The 22,126-nt window shown below is 38.7% G+C and overlaps 1 protein-coding gene across 4 annotated transcripts in view; it reads right to left on the bottom strand.

The window, feature by feature from the left end:
* The window catches only part of SPIC (Spi-C transcription factor), a 30,150-nt gene that overhangs the window by 5,890 nt on the left and 2,134 nt on the right, over positions 1-22,126 (bottom strand). Inside the window, exons 1-5 of one of the 4 annotated variants that reach the window (XM_054188819.1) lie at positions 6,958-6,996; positions 6,466-6,661; positions 3,545-3,571; positions 2,828-2,921; positions 1,114-1,226 (exon numbers count right to left, since the gene is read on the bottom strand). In XM_054188819.1, the coding sequence (XP_054044794.1) occupies positions 1,114-1,226; positions 2,828-2,921; positions 3,545-3,547 (210 nt within the window). In that variant the 5' untranslated portion in view covers positions 3,548-3,571; positions 6,466-6,661; positions 6,958-6,996. Of the gene's footprint in view, positions 1-1,113; positions 1,227-2,827; positions 2,979-3,544; positions 3,572-5,137; positions 5,418-6,465; positions 6,662-6,957; positions 6,997-22,126 lie in introns of those variants that run through there. The other 3 variants (XM_054188816.1, XM_054188817.1, XM_054188815.1) reach the window with 3 other exon arrangements.

Raw genomic sequence — 22,126 nt, 5'->3', positions numbered from 1 at the left:
CAAGCAGCACCAGTTTATGGCCAGTGAGAAGGACTGCCCACCAGGGAAGAAATTAAAAGGGAAAACAGAGTAATTGCCTCACCCTGGACCTTCAAGCCCTTCTGCTGGAAGCAGAGGAGGAACAGCGGACGCTGTTTCCAGAGTTAGTAAAAGACAAGGGACACCTGGACAGTGGCCCTTACAGACTCTGTAGTTTGTTTGTCACGTTGTCACTAATCTGCTCGTTGAAATGTGCTTTTGTTGCTATTCACCTGAATTTATCTCCCCTGCAATAGTCATTTTCCATCACGCCTGGAGGCCACAGCCCCGGTGTTTTTAAGAATGAATATGCACTCTGCAGGCTGAAGCAGAGCTCAGAGTCCAGATAATGCTGGACTTTCCAGAACTCTTAAAGCAAACTGCTGGAGAAAAAAATCAAAGGTGTGGTAATTTCTCACAGCAGCAGAAACTATGTGGAGGCTGAAAGTTGTTCTCTGCCTGTTCCCAGGTAATAGAAGCCCTTTTCCCTACTCTACGATGTAGGTTGTTTTGTTAGTTGTCATGTTACATGGTGAACTACAGAGGAGCATGAGAGGCAAACAGCTAAGATGAATCCTAGAAAAAGACGGTTAAACATGTTTTGCAAATATTTCCCAAGGAAGTTTCATCTGAATCATGCCTGTCCAGACTGAATTTCTGTTAGAGTTAGTAAAATGATTTGTCTTAGAAATCACAGAAAATCGGCAGCCACTGTTCCATTTATGTCTGACTCTCGGTATTAGTAATTATTAAGGGTATGTAGCGTTAGGACAAGGGGCAATGGTTTTAAACTAGAGCAGGGTAGGTTTAGATTAGACATTAGGAAGAAGTTCTTTACAATGAGGGTGGTGAGACACTGGAACATGTTGCCCAGAGAGGTGGTGGAGGCCCCATCCCTGGAGACATTCAAGGCCGGAAGTCCCATCCCTGGAGACATTCAAGGCCAGGCTTGATGAAGCTCTGAGCAACCTGATCTAGTTAAAGATGTCCCTGCTTACTGCAGGGGGGTTGGACTAGATGACCTTTAAAGGTCCCTTCCAACCCAACACATTCTATAATTCTATGAATCTATGAGTCTATGATGCATTCACTTACAACCACATTTCTCCAGCTATACCCTTGGTCTTCTGTAGATGGTGCTGCAGAGTAGCTGGGACTTGCTCGGAGGTGGTGGTGATGGTTGATCACAGTCAGGCAATTTTTATAACCTGAGAATTAGGAGAATGGAGCAAAAACTGAGTGAGTAAAAGGGAGAGAAGAAGCAAAAAACCCCACTGTGGCAAACAGTCTTATGGCTGCCTTCTAGATAATAAAGTCTCCAGATCCACGATCTTTCATATCAACAGGTTATTCAGCATAATCTGTACTGTTACTGCTAATCGCACCCTTAGGCTGGTTTTGTTTGCCTTCACGATGAAAAGCAATATTTGTTAAGATAAAATTTCAGATATTTCAGAGTATCATAAAAATAGTTTGGTTAATAGAAAAAGGAGGGCCAAACAGATCACCAAACATAATGGACAGGATAATCATAGACTACGATAATACATGTATTAGAAAGGAAAAGGGAAAAGGGTCACGCAGTTCTGCAGGCCATTAGTACAACGGGAGTCAGAGTCCCCAGTTGTGAAGGAGCACCAGAGCACCCGCAGTGCCTGAAAGAATGACACGGAAGGAACCCAAGACCTTAGGATGTTTAAAAGAACACTGGACTGAGGCACTTGGAATAAATTATGCACTGCAGGTGGTCAGAAGAAGATTTTGGAGGGTACATCTATTGCAAGTGGAAGTGTGGGTGCAGCTGTGGGACATACTAAACACTGAGTTGCAAGTGTTTAAAACTCTCTCCATTGGCCCTAACAACAGATACGGGCAAGAACATTGCAAGAAATTATATATAGTAGGTCTTTCAGCATGTGTAAATTACCAATGCAGTGCAGCCAAAAATTTATTAACAACAGCTGAAGATATGGCCCAATTGGTCTTATTTACATTTCAGTATATAATAGATAGTATGTAAAAAAACTTCCTCATATGAAATGCATTCCACACAGAAGACAGTAGATATTTTGTTCTGGACTTAGAGAGGATATAGCCTCCTATTTTCCTTTCCTACCATTTCTATTTACAATGTAAAACCACCAAAACCAGATTTTGAATTTTATAGTAATTTAATTGCTGAAACCTTGCCTGAACTGGGACAATTTACAGCTTGCCTGTATTTTAAGCTTTGTAAAGTAGAAAACTCTTGAAGCCAAAAACCCCACTTTTCTATTAATTGTCCAGACCCAAACTATCATTTATGTATCAAAATATCTAAAATTTATATTTTAATGTAAAAAAAGTAATTATGGAAATTAATTTCACCTGTTGAATTCTTGGTCTTTTTTTTTTTGCACTGGAATTCATAGTTATATGAGTTTATTCACAGCATAACAGAAGGGCATCTTTCAATGAAAACATTAAAATTGGAAAATGGCTGTTGCCATATATATCATCCTCATATACCCTCCGATTACAGGAAATGTGAGCTCAGTGCACCTAGGCTAGTGCTGAGGGGGAAGCTAGAGGGAGACTGTCCAACTGCTTCCCTGTGCTGTGACACGGAAGATGCACGCCACGCTGGGCAGTGCTAATGGAGGGGCGGAAACCCACCAAATATTCTTCCCCCTTTCCATCCTCCCAACATACCCCTCTGCTGTCCATTAAACCACCGCTGGGAAATTACTCTCCCACCTATGTGCTTCAAGATGTACTTTCCTGTAAAAATACAAGGTGATGAACGGAATGGAATAATGGTCTTTTTTACCTGGTGAATAGGGCATTTCTCTGTCAGAGTGCTCCTGCAGTACTTCTAGCGCGTCTTCAAAAGCCTGGCCCAGTAAGTCTTGGTCAGCAAAACTCTGCAAGAACATTTTTCCGTCAGGAGCCAGGGAAGACCAGGCTGGTTCTTTCCACATTGTCAGTTGGAAAATCCCAAATCAACACAGTGATTATGCAGAATATACATCCTCCTGGAATATGTATTTTGCAGGCACCAAAGCATTACCATAAACATTTACTATTATGAGAAAGTTCTCACTCCTTTGAGAAGCCTCTTTGAGGTCAGTGGGACAACTCACACGGGTAACATTACTCACTTGTGCAAATGTTTCAAGGTTCATTTCCTTAAATTGCAGCAGAAGTTTACATAAAGGGTGTTACCGCTATTGAAGTGTTTTATAGTGTGTAATACAGACATATGTATCACTTGTGTAGCATGACTTACGAAGCCAAAGTTATCATTCAATAACATTGACATGACAAAAAATATTATGCACAAGTTATGAAGTAGTTATGCAAAATGCTGTACTATGCCAGTATAAGAAACCAAGTGTGGATTTCCAGAAAACTGCTTATTGTCATTTTAGAACAACTTGTTTGAGAAGGCTAAAAACATCCCCCCAAATCTGAGTTTGCCTAAGAGTTTTCTGTAATATATTTGAAGCACTCGTAATGAAAGACAATAAAGGCATTCTAAACTTACCATTATTTAGATCTCAAAACTTGAATCCTGTTTAAAATAAACAATAGTTTAAAATTGTATATTTCAAAATAAACAGTAATTCTCTCAGTATAAATAAAATGAATGAAATTAAATAATTATACATTATTTCCAGTGATGGAATAAAATATACCTAATAATACAGATAAAAGTAATTTAGGATTAGAAAGTGGTATTTTAATAAAATTAAATAATTGTAACAATGTATTTGGTTTTTTTTTATTTTATATTATTTTTCGTTAATAAGGTTTCCAGTTACATTAATACTGTAACTTTTAGATTACTATACCCATCATTGTAAACACATCTTTTAAAGACATTATGAAGTGAAAATGTGTTATTGCTGGCAGTCTTAGTTATCACAACTGCTAATTTCCGAAAGAAAATACTAACCTGAACAAATGCAAGTGTTTAAGTCTTTTTGGTTTTCTGACATTAGTTTTTTTCCATAATGAAGACTAGTGTATGACTGTATATGAATATACATAAACTCTCAGACTAATTGTGAGTTCCAGAACCAAATTTGATTATTTAATAAACAATATTGCAATATTGTTTAATAAATGTTTAATTGTTTGTTGTTTAATTATTGCTTAATAAACAAAAGTGAAAATAGACACATTTTCAGTCAGTTTAACATGGAGTATATTTTATATACAACATTACTCAGAAACAATTCCTTACTACTTCCTTTTTTATTTGTAACAGATATTTGTTACAGACTATAATGATCAGGTTTTGCTGCCTTGCAGTTTTTTTTCCTGTTCTCATTTACATTATTATTTCAAAATTGTAAATATAATAATAATTGTAATAATAATAATGTATTCATCAGTACTTTACTCATTAAAGGTTTGACTATAATCTACTGAAAATACTAGAATTTTTTTTCAGTGATTTCAGCAGATGCAATATTGGTGTCTGTGTGATGTTTTAAAAGGCAAAGAAGAGACAAGATACTTAAATATAAATGAGATGATAGAATTTTATCCAGTACTCGCCATGAATGTTCTAACGTGGTAATTATGACTCAGTTAATTTATTTATAAGTATGTTATAAAGTACTGTCAAAATTTGTAAAAATTTTTTTAAGTCTTGATGAACAAGCATATATGGTCAAATCCTGGCGATCCAGTAAATTGACCTCACTGAAGTCAATCGGATTTTTTTCTTTGACTTCAGTGTAGCAAGTATTTCCATAATTTCCATTTATTTTAAAACCAGAACAGGCCATATTAATCCTTTAGCTGCAGTAATGGCCACAGATTCTTGGGGTATAGAGCTGTAGAAATTAAAGACATGAATCTCCTTTGTAAAGACCCTCACATAGTGTTCCCCTAATTTTAAGTAATTCACTTTCCTTAAATTGTTTTTGTCTAACTCAGACTCCAAACTGATACTTGCTAACCTTCACAGAACTTCTGCAGTCACTGTTGATGCCTCTTAAAGCCTAAAAAGGTAGAAGTATTAGCAAGGTACTGTTGAATGGTCATACCATTTACACAGCTGAATTCATGCCAAAAAAGAAAAAGTCTCACCTTAAGTTAGTTTAAAAAAAAGTGTCTGAACACTTACCTAGAATTTCAATTCCACACGCAACACAAGAATCTGTCTGGTTTCATAAATAAATGAAGGACTGAGTTCCCACAGCAATGGGCTGGCAAAGGGGCTGCATTAAATAGCTGATTTTAGGGAAGTGTTTTGGCTAGGGATTTTTTTTGAGAGAAAAGGTATAGTACACTGCTAGCATTGCCCTTCATTCTACGCAAAAGAAGGGTCGTTTATATTGATATAAAATAAAATTAAATGTTTTAAGTTTTGTCCAAGACATGCAGGTTCTAGGCACTGGGAGAGATTCCTTTTGGCTATGGCACATCCTAACAAATCTGTCACTGACACAGTATGTCTAGGGCTCAAACCCATACCCCTCATCTGTCCTGTATACACTGCAGTAGACCTTGTGGTTTTATCTGAAACCTCTTGCTTAGCTCAGTGTAAGTATCAGACCAAACTAGACCCCGAAATAAGAGTTTGAGGAAATTTCGTAACTCTGTTTCAACGCTCATGTTTGTAGCCCAGGCCCAGCTCTAAAGCATTTACTATGGCATTCAGGACAGATTCAGACAAGCTGTAGTTCCTGAAATGCCACAGACATTCTGAGCAGCTACAACCCCTGATGTCGCATCCTACAGGATGAGAATTCTATGTTTTTCAGTAGAAAACTTCTTATTGCTGACATAATCTATCCTGAGCTGCATCTCTTTGCAGCCAAGTCTTTCAGAGGCACATTTTACAAAATTTCCTCAGCATTTGCCATGAAACTGCTGTAAAGTAGTAAGCACCTCTTACAATATTTATCTGTACTCCCTCAACCCATAACCACAGTGAAGAACTAGCCTGGCTAGGAGTGCTGAGTGGAAGCAATTTGAAGCCAATGTTAGCATCAACCATTATCTGCTGGTTTCGGATGCAAACTCCCTTTTCAAAATTTGCACCACAAAGTTCCAGAAGATTTTTTTTTTTTTAGTGAAATACATCAATACGTGTATGTGGTTTTTTGAACTACAAGTTCCATTTTTTAGAAGTTCTCTGGCGTGACTTGGGCTTACGAAGGAAAATTAATCAGCAACTCTGCTCTTAAAACATCAAAATGTGACTCAGCACTGAATTTCAGGCCAAAATACGATTACACAAGTGACTTCCTTTCCACATACAGCTAACTTTACTTTGAACATGGAAAAGGACAGATTTCATGGTTCAGTTCTTTCCTGAAGAAGTGTGTATTGGATTTAAAATTATGAATGAGCTTCGAGATCCATCCTGGGTTCCTTCCAATAAATGATAAATGATGCTAATGGGCCCTCTGATGGTGCAATCTGACCTGCGTACTCCTACATCCCTACCTGAAGCTGGGCAGTTACTGTTCGACCCTCCTGTGCTCCTCATTTATGCTGGCCATGAAACTGCAGGGGTTGCACCTGTGGAGGAGGTTAGGGCTGTCCTGTGCTGGTCACAGCCAATTCCAGCTGGCTCTGCAACAAAACCACCATATGCCGAAGCAGAGCCCATCAGCCATGTGTGTGGCACCTCTGTGAAAACCTACTGAGGACAGGGCAGAAAATGCCAAAGGTGATGAGGTAAACCTGGGAGGTAACACCAGAGGGGACGAGGAGGGAACAAGGGGACAAGGTGACAAGGAGAGAAAACAAGGGAATGAAGGGAAAACAAGGTCAGAGGAGTTGGAGGTGTTCCATGACTGAGCAGGCATGTCTCAAAAGGGACTGTGACCCATGGAGGGCCCACGCTGGAGCAGAGAAAACAAGTAAGAAGGATGCAGCAGCAGAAGAAAAGGGTGATAAACAAGGAGAGGCAGAGAGAAACCACTATGTCCTGACCTCAGTCCCCCGTGCCACCCATTGCTTCACCAAAGGCACTGAGTGTAACCTGGGGAGATAACAAGAGGGAGGAGATGTGTCTGGAGTGCAGCTGAGCCTGGGAAAGGGGAAGGAAAGATGTTTTAATGTTTGTCTTCTTTGCTTCCCAATATCAAAATCAGCAACTGAATATATTACGGCAATAAATTAAGTTAAATTCCCAAAGTGAGCGAGCAGCTGTGTGGGTGTGTGGCTGCTGGCCGGGGCCAACACACCCTAGTAGTAAAAGAGGGTGAAGGTTGAGAGATTAAAGCTAATGGTTTTAACACCATTAAAACAATCAATCTTCCTAAATCAAATTGCTCTATGAGAATGTTCTTATTTCGAGTAAGAGGCCACACCATAAGGCGGGCCAGCACAAGGTTTGTTTTCAGAGGAAATGGGAAGGTGCCATACATAGCACAAACACACAGCATAAAAACGAGAGCAAACACCGTCTCAACAGGGTAGATTTAAACTCCGTAACACATTTGTACACTGCATCTTTGGCCCGTCACAAGCTCAGACCAAGGGCTCAGGCTACCTCCCCAGGAAGCCTGTAAGAGTTTGGAAGAGGCAGAGTAAGGCACAGCTCAGGACTGAGTGTCAGCAAACACTGACTGCTCACTCCTCAACAAATCACAGTACAGCCAAGGCAGGCAGCAGGTTGGCTTCTACCAAGAAATGTAATTACAGAAGAAAGCCTGCTTTGATTTTTCCATTGCATGAGAAGATGGATTCCAGAGACAAGCCTGAGAAAGAGAATTTTGTATTCACATTTTAATGTCTCAAACAATTGATGTGCCTGATATCAAAATTTGAATATCAAGCTCTTCTCTTTCCTCCATGTTATAAAAATAAACTTCCAACAACAGAATGATATTTTAAGTTTCATAACTTTCATCCTTGCTTGGCACATAAAGCTAGTTTATGGTAATAGTACACAAGAAGCATTTTCACCTCTCCTTGAATAAAAGACAGAACTAAATAATGTATTATAGCACTTGTTGGAGGGCTTGAGAAAGCATAGACTCTCGTGTGAGGCATTGTTCAAATGTAGAATAAGAAACAGTCTCTCCCTTCCTAAAGGAATGTAAAACTTGAAAGGGCAAGGTTTCTCACCAGGCATTTGTAGCTTTCTCAGATTTTTTTTTAATGTCAGGCAATTTGTAATTGCCCAAATAACACAGATATACCACTGAAGATAGGAAGCATTTTATAGAAAAAAAACCCAAATTGGTTGTAGAAATGACTCTGTTCCAGGGAGTCATTTGCCCATACAGAACAGACTGCTTACCAACTCAACAATCTCCAAAAATCAGAAATTGGTGGATGTGACAGCCAGAGAGAGCTTCTGTGATTACACGCTTGTTCTGGCCCTTGGCAGACCCTTTGCCACTCCTCCTCTATCCATGCAGCTCTGTAGAAATCTTTGTCATGAATCCTCATGGGTGTAGGTTCACAATAATTACACAACCAGAGATGCTGTCTCCCTGAAAGTGGAAGGGTTGAGAGATTCCAAGCCTGTGCTCACCTCCTGAGTCTAACCATGTTGAACAGCAAACTTTCATATCTCTGCCATTATGCTCCTTTGGATCCATTCAAGTTCAAAATAAACTGGGAAGTTTCTTGCAGCAAGGATGCAGCCTTTCCTCTACATAGCAAGAACATGGATCAACACATGGAGAGCTCTGTTCTTTTACAGTAGAGTGCAGTGGTAATCCAGTGTGTTTCAGAGTGAATCAGTCTGCAATCTGAACTTCAAATTAGCAGGCTCAGAAAATGCCTGAATTCACATTCAAACCCCTGGAATACAATGAAAACTCTCCTTAAAAGCAAAACAAAACAAAAAAAACACCAAGCAAACACAAAAAGGAAATAAATGCTCCTTAGTATCAGCCAAAGTACTATTGTGTATTGTGCCATGATTTTGGTGAGATAATTTAGTGTAGAATACATACAGAAAAAAAACCTGAAAGGGAACAGAAAAAACAAAAACACAATTATGGCATCATATTGTGTAAGCAAATCAGATGATGAAACTGGGTCTCTAATGATTTCATTTGTGTTGGGAGACTTTAGTCTATGCATTTCAATAAACACAATCATAGAATCATAAATCATAGAATTGCCTTGGATGGAAGGCACGTTTCAGATCATCTAGCCCAACCATCAACCTAACTCTGACAAAAACCATCACTAAACCATATCTCTAAGCACTACGTCTACCCATCTTTAAATACCTCCAAGGGTGGTGCCTCAATCACTTTCCTGGGCAGCCCGTTCCAATGCTTAATAACCCTTCCAGTATACAAATTTTTCCTAATATCCAGTCTAAACCCCGCTTGGTGCAACTTGAGTCCGTTTCCTCTTGTCCTATGGCCTGTTACTAGTGAGAAGAGACCAACACCCACCTCTCTACAGCCTCCTTTCAGGTAGTTGTAGAGAGTGATAAGGTCTCTCCTCAGCCTCCTTTTCTCCAGGATAAACAATCCCAGCTCCCTCAGCTGCTCCTCATAAGACTTACTCTCCAGATCCCTCACCAGCTTCATTGCCCTTCTCTGGACCTGCTCCAGCACCTCAATGCCTTTTTTGTGGTGAGGGGCCCATCAATCATTTATTCAAAACCAGAAGATGAGGATCTATCATGAGTTTAAACTCCTCACTTGCCTTACAAGTCATTCTACAAATGGCAAACTCTTTGCAATGCAAAATATAAATTTTCTTGTAATTGGTGGAGTTATAGTATCGGTTCGCTACCTCACAGAAATTGGTATAGAGCCACCAAAGCCAAAGGATCGTTGATGATTTGTACAAACAGAGGTTCTGGCTCATAGTTGACACTAGTATTATTTTCAGTACAGTAAAGGGAAACTTGCTATGCCAGCACTAATGTTGCACATTCTTCCCTGACTTCCTGATTTGTTTTAGTTCTTTGGCTACCTTATAAAGCACTACAGTTGGTTAAACAGAAAGAGTGGCATTTTTGCATCTTAATCCTTGTAAAAGCTCTTTATAGTTACTTACAGGGCAATATTTTTTAAAAGAGCTTTGTCCAACCATTATCTCCAAGTACATCTTATATATGAAGCTTTTTCTCTTCTCAAGGAAGAAAAAAGATATTGAAAATGCTTTACAAATTGAATTTTAAGCCTAAAATGAGAGATTATCTCAGTCAGACTCATTTCCTTACTTTTGAATATGAAACTTCTGCATGTCACATTGGGATTCTGATCTCAGAATCATGTTTTAAATTTTAATATTGCTTTAAAGTATTTTGCTTTAAAAATGCTTTAATCCTTTTAGAGTTAATAATTTTCTGGACTTTATAGTTCCAAAGAAAATATGTCTTGCTATTTCTTAAGAAGATACTCTCTACTTTTAGACTGTTTCAGAATAACATATGATTATCTTAATGTAAAGGATATAAATGGAACCACTGATATGTTTGAAACGTAATGTTTTTCTCCTTTAAGAACTTAAGATCCAATCTTAAAAGATATATCTACTTGGCTAAATTTACATCGTTAACATATTTCACTTAGAACCATCAAGTAATTACAGTCACAAAATTAGGCATCTGGATAAATCATTGCAGAGGTTAGGTCTAAACATTGAATTACCTCTTCTGGGGCCTAAAAAAGAGAAATGCGGCACGAAGGCTGAAGCTGTGAAAGAGGGCAGATCAGCTCTTCAATGGAAAACCCACATCTAAAGCCCCCACTTTACAACTAGACCCAGTATATTGGTCCAGTTATCCGTGTCAGCAGGGCTTCTCAGGAAGCTTCTTCTTTGGCTCCATATAACCAAAGGAAGTGACTTTCTGCTGGGAAGTCCCATGAAGATAGAAAACCAGAAACCACAACAGAAGCACAGGGAACTAATAACAAAAAGGGCATTGGGAAAAAAACCCAAACCAACCAACCCTAACTAAAAGAAGATTTTGAAGTGAAGTATGAAATATTTACTTTAATTAATGTACAGGTATAATGAGTACTTTCTTAAGTATTCAGGTAGTTAAAACACCTACAAGCCAATAATACTTCCATGGAAAACTGTCAGAGCAATAATAATAAGCAGGAATAATAATATGACAGTGTTTTATAAAAATATCTATGGATAAACGAAAGACTATCAATAGTAGGTGAGCCTGATAAAGGGTAAAAGTGGAAGTCTTTTACTTAAAGAGAAAGCCTATAGAAAAAAGAACACAGTATTTTAATAACTTTCTTAATGATGAAACTGGGGAAGCCAAATAAGAACTAATCATTTTCCAAGTAACTGAGCTATTTGTGAAAGAAACACACCTTCAGATTCAACTGGCATCTAGACCATTCGCGATTAATTCAATACCCCATTTCAACTGCATTCCCCCTAAATTATATAGCTGAGATTTTACAAACGTTAAGACTAGGTGACAGAGACTTTTGAACTCCAAAGAACAGAAGGAAGAAACGGTGTCTATTTTGGAAAAGCTGACGAGACAGGCATACAATAGCTGCTGTAGCATCTGCAATCATACTACAACCTCCAAACCCTGCCTTTCCACTGCATAGACTTATGGCCAGGTCAATAAAAGGCAGACTTTACAATTAAGGTAATGAAATACATGTGGTTTTGGTGCCTTGCCTCCAGAATGCAATATGTTACTCTCCTTATGCTCCCTCTGAAGCTTTTGGAGGCAGTTTTGTACCTCAAAATTGAATCAACAGCTACAGCACTGATCGCAGTGCTGCCCTGGACACTAGGGATGTGGGTTCAGTTTCAGGAGTTTAACCTTACGTTCCCCACCATTCAGGAGAATGCCCTGAACAGTAGACCTGTATGTTAAATCGAGGCTACAGCACTTCTTCCTCTTGCAGCTGTGCCTTGGTGAGACATCTAAGTTCGAATCTCCATTAACCATTGAAAAGACTGTTTCCAAAGCTCTTATTTCCATAGCAAGCATTCTCACCACTGAACCACAGCACTAAAAATAGGCTGCTCTCACCCACCTTTTAAAACAAAGTGTCTGAAATCACCTTAGGTGAAAGGCCTGTTCATCAGCGTTAGAAATTATCGTTATTATCATTAGCGTTAACAGCTACCAACTGGGACCATGCAGGGGACCTCAGACAAGAAAAAGTGTAGCATCTGGATGGATCCTGCGTAGCATTAGGGAGAAGGAAGGCACTGATCTAGTCAGACTGGGTAATTTCTAGATATTCATAAAAGGAGCATTGCTTCTTCACCCTGGAAAAAAATAGAGGAGGAGTGGCAGAAATCTATATAATCAGTATTAACTTAGAGAATATGAAAAAGATACATTACAGTTCTAATACAGTCCTTATATTAGAAGGATCACTAAAGGACACCACAGGAGGTAAGTCAACAACCAGCAAAGGATACCGTACTTCACACAACAAATGGTTAATTTACAGAAGATACCAGTTATCTGCAGGATGTTGCAGAAACTAATCAATAATATGTTTTCAAAAAGAAATTGGAGGAAAATCTACTCAGGGCTATTAAATATGGAGGTATCATTTAATTCTTTAAGCTATAAATCTGTGGGGAATGCCAAGATGTCTGCACATGGTGACCCCTATGGTATTTTTCTGTTACATTCAGATATCTAATCACCTAGAAAACTCAAAAGGATCTGGAGAGGTGTTGATCAAATTAAATGCTTACAGAGTTAGGCAACTGCACAACAGCGCTTTCTAGCTCAGTTTGGGTAAGAGTGCAGGACTAATTCCTGATGATAATATGTCCAGGTAAAGCCTAGAAACAAATCTGAGGGGGTGACTATTTAAGAAAAGGAAACATTCTCAGAATATATACATGCCCTCTAAGAAAACCAATAAAAACCTGTAATAGTACGGTTGCTGGCTGCAGCGCAAAAATTTGGAATTGTTGGTGGGACTCGTTTTGTAGTTCAAAAAGCAGAGTATGTAGGAAATGCAAAATGTGTTCCACTTTAGCTGTGAGATGGGGGGGGGGGGGGCCAGCATTTAAGAACAAGGCTTAAGAAGTCAAGAATGGCTGAAATGACTCTGACCAAAAGTGCATCCAGCTCAGTATCCCATCACTGATTGTTGCTCACACTGGATGCGTAAGGAAGGGTGTAAGAACAGGAGAAGCGTAGAGACCTAGTTTCCAGCAATCAGTTGCACACAGACCTCCTTGTGGCTAACGTATTTGTTTCCATGAATCTCTTATTCTAACATTCATATGAAAAAAAGCAGAATAATCACTGATAGCTATTATCAAGTCTCAGAATAGGTTGAATTTAAAGGATCTGCACCAAAGCTTTGGATACAATGATGACAGTTATCACAAAACAGACATAACTGGAAAAAAAGGACAGGGATTTAAAGAAAAAGGAGAAGGTGGTCCTAGAAATTCTGTAGCAGATGAAAAAGAAAACCAAAACCCTAAAAGACCTATAGCAGACATACAGAAGCAAACAATATAAATGTAATGTAATCCTAACATTTTTAAGACAAGACACATACCAGGTTAAGGCAGGCACAAAAGCATCTCTTGACGGACAACATCTTTAGGTGTTGGACAAGAAGAAAAATCAGCACCTATTATGAAGCAAGCTCCAAAATACCTTTAAATCCTCTGTAAATTACCAGCAGTGGAAAAATATGCCTAATACAGGAAGTGGTGGAAGAAAATCATGGGGCCAGTCTAGTCTGTTGTGCTTGGGAATAGAAATAATTAGTGCCATGTTAATGAAAGTATCCGTTTTAATCATTATAAGAATACAAGGGTTTTTTTTATTACAAGAATACAAGCTGACCTTTACTTTAAATGAAATGGAATACTCTAGAGGATACTAGTATAAGGCCTACGAAGTGTATGTATTTCATTTATAACTTCGATATGGGCAGAAATAGTATGGAGACACTACAAAAGAAATAAATGTCCAATTAAAATGGGAGTAAAATGTTTTTAACACAAATATGAGGGTTTCTGCACATCTTTTTCATGGAAAATGTGCAATTTCATCACAAGGCCAAGAGAAGTAAACTGTAACAGTTATGTTACTCTTGGCATTAACCACCTGAAAACCAAAAAGAGAAATCAGTTTGGGCTTTCAACGGAAAGATGAAATGTTCCATAGGGATTTTCCTCTAGCTGTTTCTGCTGCAGGTACTTTTCTCTTAAATAATTATAAATAGGGTACCCTGACAGGCTGGCCCAAATCCTGCAATGTGCAACAGGTAGGCAAACTGCCCTTCCCAGGCAGATGCATTGCAAAGTGAATATGCTCCTGTTTTTTTCTATTAAGGCAAAATGTGGGATCACATTTTGACATGATTCTCATGAAAGTTATTACCATGCTGCACGATTGGTACCAAAAAGTTAAGAAGAGGTTTAAGCATGCAACCACCAAAAGCACAGCAGTTTGAGCCTCTGACAAAATGTCCATTTTCAGGGACAGATGTCTACATTAAGTCCCACCAAGGAGTGGAACAGATATTTCCTACACGGGGCTGAGTAGTAGAGACTTGAAAACAGGTCATCTGAAATGAAGGAAGCTGTATGGTTGGGAGGAACATAATAATAAATACTTGCGGGAGTTACCCAGTAGATCTAGTTCAGTTGGAGACATGAAAACATGTCTGACCTTACAATCAAATGCCCTGAATAAAAGTAGTTAAAATACAATAACTATTTAAATCCATTCTTGGTGTTATAATTGTCATATTACAAGAAAACCCAGCACTTTCTGTCTTTATTGAAGGAGTAGAGTGAGGTCAGATTTCTGACACAGTTCTAGATAAAAGAAATACATTTTAAGGAACTGCAGAGTGGTAAAAGAAATTCTTTAAAAATAGAATTCCTCTCTCTACTATACTCTGAAGGTGACTGAAAAACAGCTGTCACAAATAATGGGGTTTTATGCTTTGATGAGACAAACAGTTATGTGGGCATAAAATGCTATGACTAGCAAATAAATGCTTCCTATATTACCAGGGAAGTGCTGAAGAAGCACTTAGGCTTTGGGGATTTTTACAAACTGGTGTTAAAGAAATCCTGTATCTTGCTGGTAGGGTAGGAGGCAAGTTGGTAAAATTGTTTCTTGACTTGGAATCTTTTTTGAAAGAGAATTTTTAAAGCTGAGTGTTTTTTTAAAATTTCAAATGAGACGTCTTTTTGCAATGGCTTCTATACGGACACACTCTTCAGTTTCTTTTTGAGGTAAAAGAAATGAAAAAATCTAATGAACTTGTCTGTGAGGGTCTTTTCCTACATTCCATTGGGGAAATGGCTAGAAAAGTGAAATATAAGAGGAAAAGTTATCAGTTAAGATAAAAATAATAGGGATGGTTTTTTTGGCCACCTTGCCATTCCAACTTCCACTCATCAGCCTCAGAAGCCCACAGAATCAAAAAAACACATTAAAATCTAATTCCTTTGAGAGAGGCCTACAGCAGAAGAAGGTTAGGCGACTGCATTTTGAATTATTATTGAATTCAACACAGAAGCAAGAGACCTGACAGTTACACCACACCTTAGCCTTACATATGTCCTGTAAATGTCTCCCATGGAATTCCCCCAACCCACACCTAGAACAGGATCTCAGCGAGTCTAGCTCACTCAAGTTTTCTAGGATGTATCTGGCAAAGGTAGGTACAAAAGAAACATGAAAAAACATGAAGTGAATTGAGAAATGGAATCATGGGTTTATAAGCTAAGGCTTCTGGCTGCCTGTTTTATGAAATTGTTACGAAGATGTTGGCCAGCTAACTGCTTAATTCAGTCATATACAGGAGTCTAGAGTAAAGATATGAGAGGTTTAATTTAACGTAACATCTTTAAAGATCAATTCAAACACATTCAGAGCTAGGGACCCAGTTCTAGAAAACATTCGGATGTTGTCTTGAACTCATGCCTAATCAGAAGCACATTTTAACTTAAAACTAAGGATGTGCTTAACGTGCCCAGATAAGTTGAGCTCCTGATTACTGCATGGTAAGAGGTAATATCTTGTATTTTAATAGGTCCCCAAAAAGATGTCAGACACTTTACAGAAACAAATATAAATAGGATTCTAGAGAAGGCACCCTTCAAGTTACAACATTAACATGATGCAGAAAGGGAAAATGAGAAATATTCTACAACAATCTTCAACTTAAATAGTATTTTTGACCTGCATCTGCCATATTTTTCTCATTTTAAGCCAAGCTCTTAACATTATCTGTGCAAAATATATGTTTGTGTCTTGAATAATTTTTGATTCAGGGAATATAGAACCTGTTCATTTAAATTAAGCACAACAGAAACATTACGTATTTCATACACACAGTCAAAGAGATCAAGCCTTTTTCCATCTCATGTCAGGGAGTTACAACAATGTGGGGGATGACCTATAACTCTCACCTGCTTTCAAGGTTGATTCTAAATACATGTTGATAAAGGTCAGTAAATGCAAATCGTGACAGAAATAACTGGCTAGATGTTATGTTTTTATGTCACTGTGTGCCTCATGTTGAACATGTTCAACAGTGCTAGCTGAAATTCACAGCAAGCAGAACTGCGTCATCCATAAAAAACATCTTCAGGACTGTTTAATTATGCTATTGATCAGACACACAAAATCTCACACGTGGTATGGTTTGTGTTGGGGACATGCTTTTTTCTGTTCCACAGAAACTCATTTGAATTTAGATTACATTGCAAGCCGCTGCAATTCTTCGCCCATACTCAATGAACTTTTATACTTCAGCATCGGAAGCCGGAGGACCCTGGGCAGCAGAGTGTGCTTTGTTCCTTCCTAGCTTCTTCCCAGGCCCAGGACTGTGCATGTTCTCTTCCACCAGCACACGCTGTGAACAAGTGCTCAGGGGCAAATCAGGACTTGCCCTGTAACTGAAGCTTTGTACCAGGACACAGTTGAGCACTAGCAGTGCGAGAGCTGTCTTTTCCCTGCTCTTTCAGATCAACTTTTTCTTCTACTGCCACCTGAACAGCACTGGAGCTCCATGGGACAAGTAGCGGCTTGACTGGAATACAGGCACAGGAAAGGCTGAATTTGGGAGGAAGCAGTACCAGAGACTGCTATGTAGGACTCCAGGGGAGACGTAAGAAAGAAACCATGAAATGGTAATTAGAAGAGCAAAAGATGCTGGGAAGTAAGACTGGGAGCTGGAGGTCATCGGAGACACTGGCTCTGAACTCCATTGTGCTCTGTGGAGTTGTGGGGAGAGGTGCCAGAAAGAGATTTGACCAGGATTTGAGAAGAGAGGGTTGGGACTGATTTCCCAAGAAGATAAAAGGAAGGCTAAGATTCATAAGAGAATCTGGGCTAATTTTGTGGGACCTGGATGAAGAGAGTAGGATTGGGGATAAGAAGCCTGGGCTAACATGTTTTGGGTTGAGGAGAGGGGCAAAAAGAATAGAAGCCAAAGATAGCGGAGAGGGAAGACCAGCTTTTGAAAGATAAGGGAAGGAGGAGGCAAACCTGAGGAATGGAAGGGGAAGGACCAATGTCCTCTTCCCACTCCCAAACTCACAAGACTACAGTAGAGACCAAGATTTCACCTGGACACTTAATGCTTCCCTGCTGCAGCAAAGATCCGTGAAATTCTATTGTGAAATAGGGAGACAGGAACCTGCTATTGCTATCGGATGAACAGTTCACTCAAATGGTGGAAATGCAGGTGGCAGACTGAAGGGACTTTTTTATGCCAGCCTTTTTCCAAATGTTATTGTTGTTAACTGAGGAATCTGAAAGCAGGGCATGTAGGAGCCTCATCGAGGACAATGCAGAAGCACTCCAAAGACAGAAAATACCAAATAAAAACATAGTCATCTCCCTTCCCTCCTCCGTGGGTGTATATTTTAACATTTTCCAATGAAGGACCCTACTTTTTTCTGTGCATGGGATAAGTCTTGCTCTAATGGTGAACTGGGACTGTTTAGTAAATGAGACTGTAATTTGCAGAAACCCTGCTGCATCTGCTGCAGAAGTTATAAATTGTCTAGTGAATAAGGAAGAGAGAGGATGCTCTCAAAATTAAAGCAGCTGAATGCTACCCTGGAGAAGTGGGTTCTGACCCTGTCTCTACCACAGAGTTCCCAAATGATGCTAGGCAAGTCCCTTTGAACAAACTTTCACAGGTGGTCACTAACTGTATGTTCCTCATTATTGGGATTTCTGACTTGAGACCCCAGTATCAGATTTGCAGAAATGCTGAGCAGTACCAGCTGCAAGTCACTGAGCACTGGCCTGAGCCCACAAACTACCCACAAATGCTGAGCTCTCTAAAGCATGAGTTCTTAGGTATCTTATCTGGAATACACAAAATTAGTGGGTATTCTCTAATTTAATCTCTTTGTGTGTTCATCTGTAAAGCAGGGATAATAAAATTATCTTCACATCACTACGTTCTTATGAGTATAAATGTCTTAATGCTTATATAGCATTCATATGCTGTAATGGGGGAAGCATAAAAAAGTCTATAAAGGGGTTAGCAATTCTCCCTGGAAAGCAACATCTGACTGTGTAGCAAATAAGGCTTGGGGATGCAATCAGTAAAGAAATCCCACTGGCTAATTAGTCACTAAAAGAGCACTATCCCATACATGCACTGAATGAAGGTCTGATCTTGTAGCAGAAACAGGTGGTGATTATGTCAAAATAGTACCATAACACAGATACACAGTGAGGGCAAATTAAAGTTGTACCAGTCAACTTAATTTTGCCATGTTGTAACTAACTTTTGATTACTTAATTTGTAATCTTAATATCCTTTTAAAGGAGATTTCACTGTGTGCACAGACAAGAGGGTTGTGTGTTTACTAATTTCTGACTTCAGAATATAGTCTCACATCTTCCTTTTTTAAGAAAATGATGGACTTTTGAAGTGACTTCTTGATCCTTACCAGAAGATGCAAATATGAAAGGCTTTAACAGCAATAACGAAATTTTTTCTAAAATGTTTTGAAGGCTTTTGACTCAGATAGATAGAGATATTCATATAAAGCAACATTAAAAAAAATGTAACTGGCTAAAAATGCCTTCCCCTCAATTCTCAGATTCCCAGTGTTCATGTCTATTTTAATAAATTACCAAAACAACAAAACACCAGATGAATTACAGGCACAAAACACATAAAATATACTTCAGAAAGTTGTAGGAAGGGGAATCTCTGGGCATGTTTACAGGTCAGAGATGACAATGACATTGCTAGTGCTACGTTTGGGAAAGTGTCTGGGCTGAGCTTGCAAATAAATTTCCAAGCAACGTCAACCTCAGCAGCACCATGTGAGGAATTAGGATTACTAATCAGCCTCTGTTTTCGTACAGCCTCCAGCTAGTTATGAAATGCAGTTTGAGTTTGAGTTGTGCCTGTGGCTAAGAAGCCACAGTTTTGGCACATCTGCTATCCTCATTTAATGGTTTCATGTGTTTTCTAGCTGTCCACGGTCTTCTAAGACAAACACGACATGAAGATCTTGATAGGTGTAGTGCAAAAGCATTCCATTTATATACTGATGAGGAAACAGACGTCAGGTCTTTTTTTTAATAAACAAAATTCAAAACAGAAAAAGAACGTGGCAATATTTTCCTCTGCATATCATTTCAAAGTAATCAGATTGTCTCTTATTCAGTACTATTTGCCTATGGTTAAATATTAAGCATCAGTGATAATAAATACCACAAGTGGCCTTTTAGAGTTCTTTCTTTGCTATTCCAGAGTACAAAGACTGATGAAAAAACATTTGCTTCTGAAAATGACATAGGCCAGCAATAACTGGGGAACTGAAAGGTACCAAGTGAAAGGAAAATTACAAAAAAAAAATTGTCATCAGCTTTGATTGAAATAATCTCTGTTGCAAGTATGGAATTCCCAAGACAATGCTAGGAAACAATTGAAAATCTACTTTTAGAAGATTTATATGACTCAGCATAATGTTTATTACAAATAAGTTCCTCCTTTTTTAATAGAACTCGAAACTTGCTAACATATAGTAGCACCATTCTCGCAGAACAAAATGAGTATTTCCACATCCTACATTTCAGCAGACATATTAGCTTTATTCTAAGATTCTTTTGAAGAAGTAAAAGCAATCATTACACAAAAAATACACAGAATGTATTTTTATACAGAAATTATAAGGTATTGCATAGCCCAATAAATAGTTTGATATGGACAGAGGAGTGTGGCAAGAGGGAATACAAGGCTAACAAGGGAATATCAGTTCAGCTGATACACATGCTTGTTCTGTGTCAATGTAGAAGGTTTGCCTTGCACAGATCAACAACAGATAATCTGGATTAGCCAGCCTATTTTGCCAGCTGGAATGGGTACCTGGCCAAAAATCCTCCCTGGCGGCTCATCTGACTAAAGAACGGAAGATGCACCAGACGCCTCTGAAATTATGCTTTTTTCTGCACCCGTAGTAAATGGTATTGTACAGCATATTGTCTTTGGTCCTACTGGAAGTACTTTTCTGCAGAATGTCCTGTATATAGTGAATATCTCTGAACACATTTCCATTTCACTGCTTCAGTTCCCGTTAAAGTATACGCACTTAAATATTATGTATAATTTAGGTCTCCCTTTATGAAGGATCTGTTTTAGTTTGGATTCTAGATAGCATTTTAAGGTAGTATGAATATGCTAGTTATATACCTTAGTATCCTATTGCCAGAAGCATTTGAAAGCACAGAATGTTGCTTGCTTTTGATGAGATCCTTTACTCCTTCTGTTCAACCTGTTACCATAAGTAGCTGCCACTGATCTCCAAATAATTTCCCTGTGACATTCCAAGTGATGTGTCACCTACCACGTGAACAATTGTGCATTTAGCTGATGAACTATCAGAAGAAAAGGTCACAAGAAAACTTCAGAAAGTTTTCACTGAAACTAGGATGCTTCAATGGAAAGTAGGGTCTAGCAGCTGGTAAATAAAAATTTCTGACGTCTTGCAAAGATAGTTTTAAGGGTTTTTAAAATTTGCTTGGGGTGTTTCCAATACACAGTTGACTGCTGTCTTCAACAGTTTTGGGCAGAATGCCTGAGAAACATATCAACTCCTTTTGAAATCTATTGCCCCCTCCTATGGCTACGATGGTCCTGCTTTTTCCTTGGTGTGTTCAGAGGCTACAGGTCTTAAATTTGTTGCAAAATGCTAAAGAGCTTTCTGGGGCTCAGGGTGTCTGTTGATTATGATGAGGAATTTTCTGAATTGGACATCTGAAAAATGAGTTTCTTGTGATTGTGAGGGACAAGAATTGATAATGTAATTGACCCTTTCTGTCCCAAGTTCCAAATCAGTTTGGTGTTACAAAAATACCAATAATCTAGCAAGGCTTTTTTGCACTAGTATGTGCAGACATAGAATTTTTCACTCACACCTATTACATCGCTTTTCATACTGCTGGTGGAGACTGATCAGAGCCAGAGGTAAGTCCTTATCAATGTAATTTCATATTTTGTCTAAGACAGGATGAAACACCATATGATGAGGCCAACTTCTGCACTGTTGCTAATTGCAGTGCAAAATGAAACATGACATACGCTTCAATAACTGTTCTGGTTCCTGACAAATTATGGTTTTTTAATCATAAGAAACTCTGAAAAGGTACTGAACTTTAAAAGAACTGTTTGAACTGTTGGAACTGCTAATTTAAATGCATGCACATTGAGCAAAGATTTGTGATACATAGATAAATGGCTTGGTGGCAACTCATACCTTAATGAAAATAGAATTGCTCTTCCCTAGCTGTCAACAGGGAGCTCCCTCCCATCAGAAAGGTGAAGGCTTAAAGGAGGAATTAACAGGCATATTCAGATTCCATATATTAGGACAGTAGACGTCATTGATGGATAATGTGGTGACAAACACAGGCAAAACTGTTGTGAGACGACAAAAGGCTTCTAGACTTTGGCCCTCTCTATTTGCATGTTTCAATAAACTTTTTTTTGGTTGGTTTGTTCCTATGCTTCCCCACACACACACTGTGCACAAGTTCAACCTGAATTTCTATTCTAAGTGAAGAGAAACAGGAACATAAAAACTTAGATGAAATCAATGGAATTTCCCCCCTCCCCCCCCCCCCCATCATAATTGTGATGCCTTCCCTGTCCTTTAAAGTTACTTTGTGTATTAAGGCATTTTAACAGGTATCAAAATGGTCATGGCA

The sequence above is a fragment of the Rissa tridactyla genome, chromosome 1 (assembly GCF_028500815.1).
Source record: "Rissa tridactyla isolate bRisTri1 chromosome 1, bRisTri1.patW.cur.20221130, whole genome shotgun sequence".
NCBI classification, from domain to species: Eukaryota; Metazoa; Chordata; class Aves; order Charadriiformes; family Laridae; genus Rissa; species Rissa tridactyla.
This window is presented reverse-complemented; position numbering and strand designations above follow the sequence as displayed.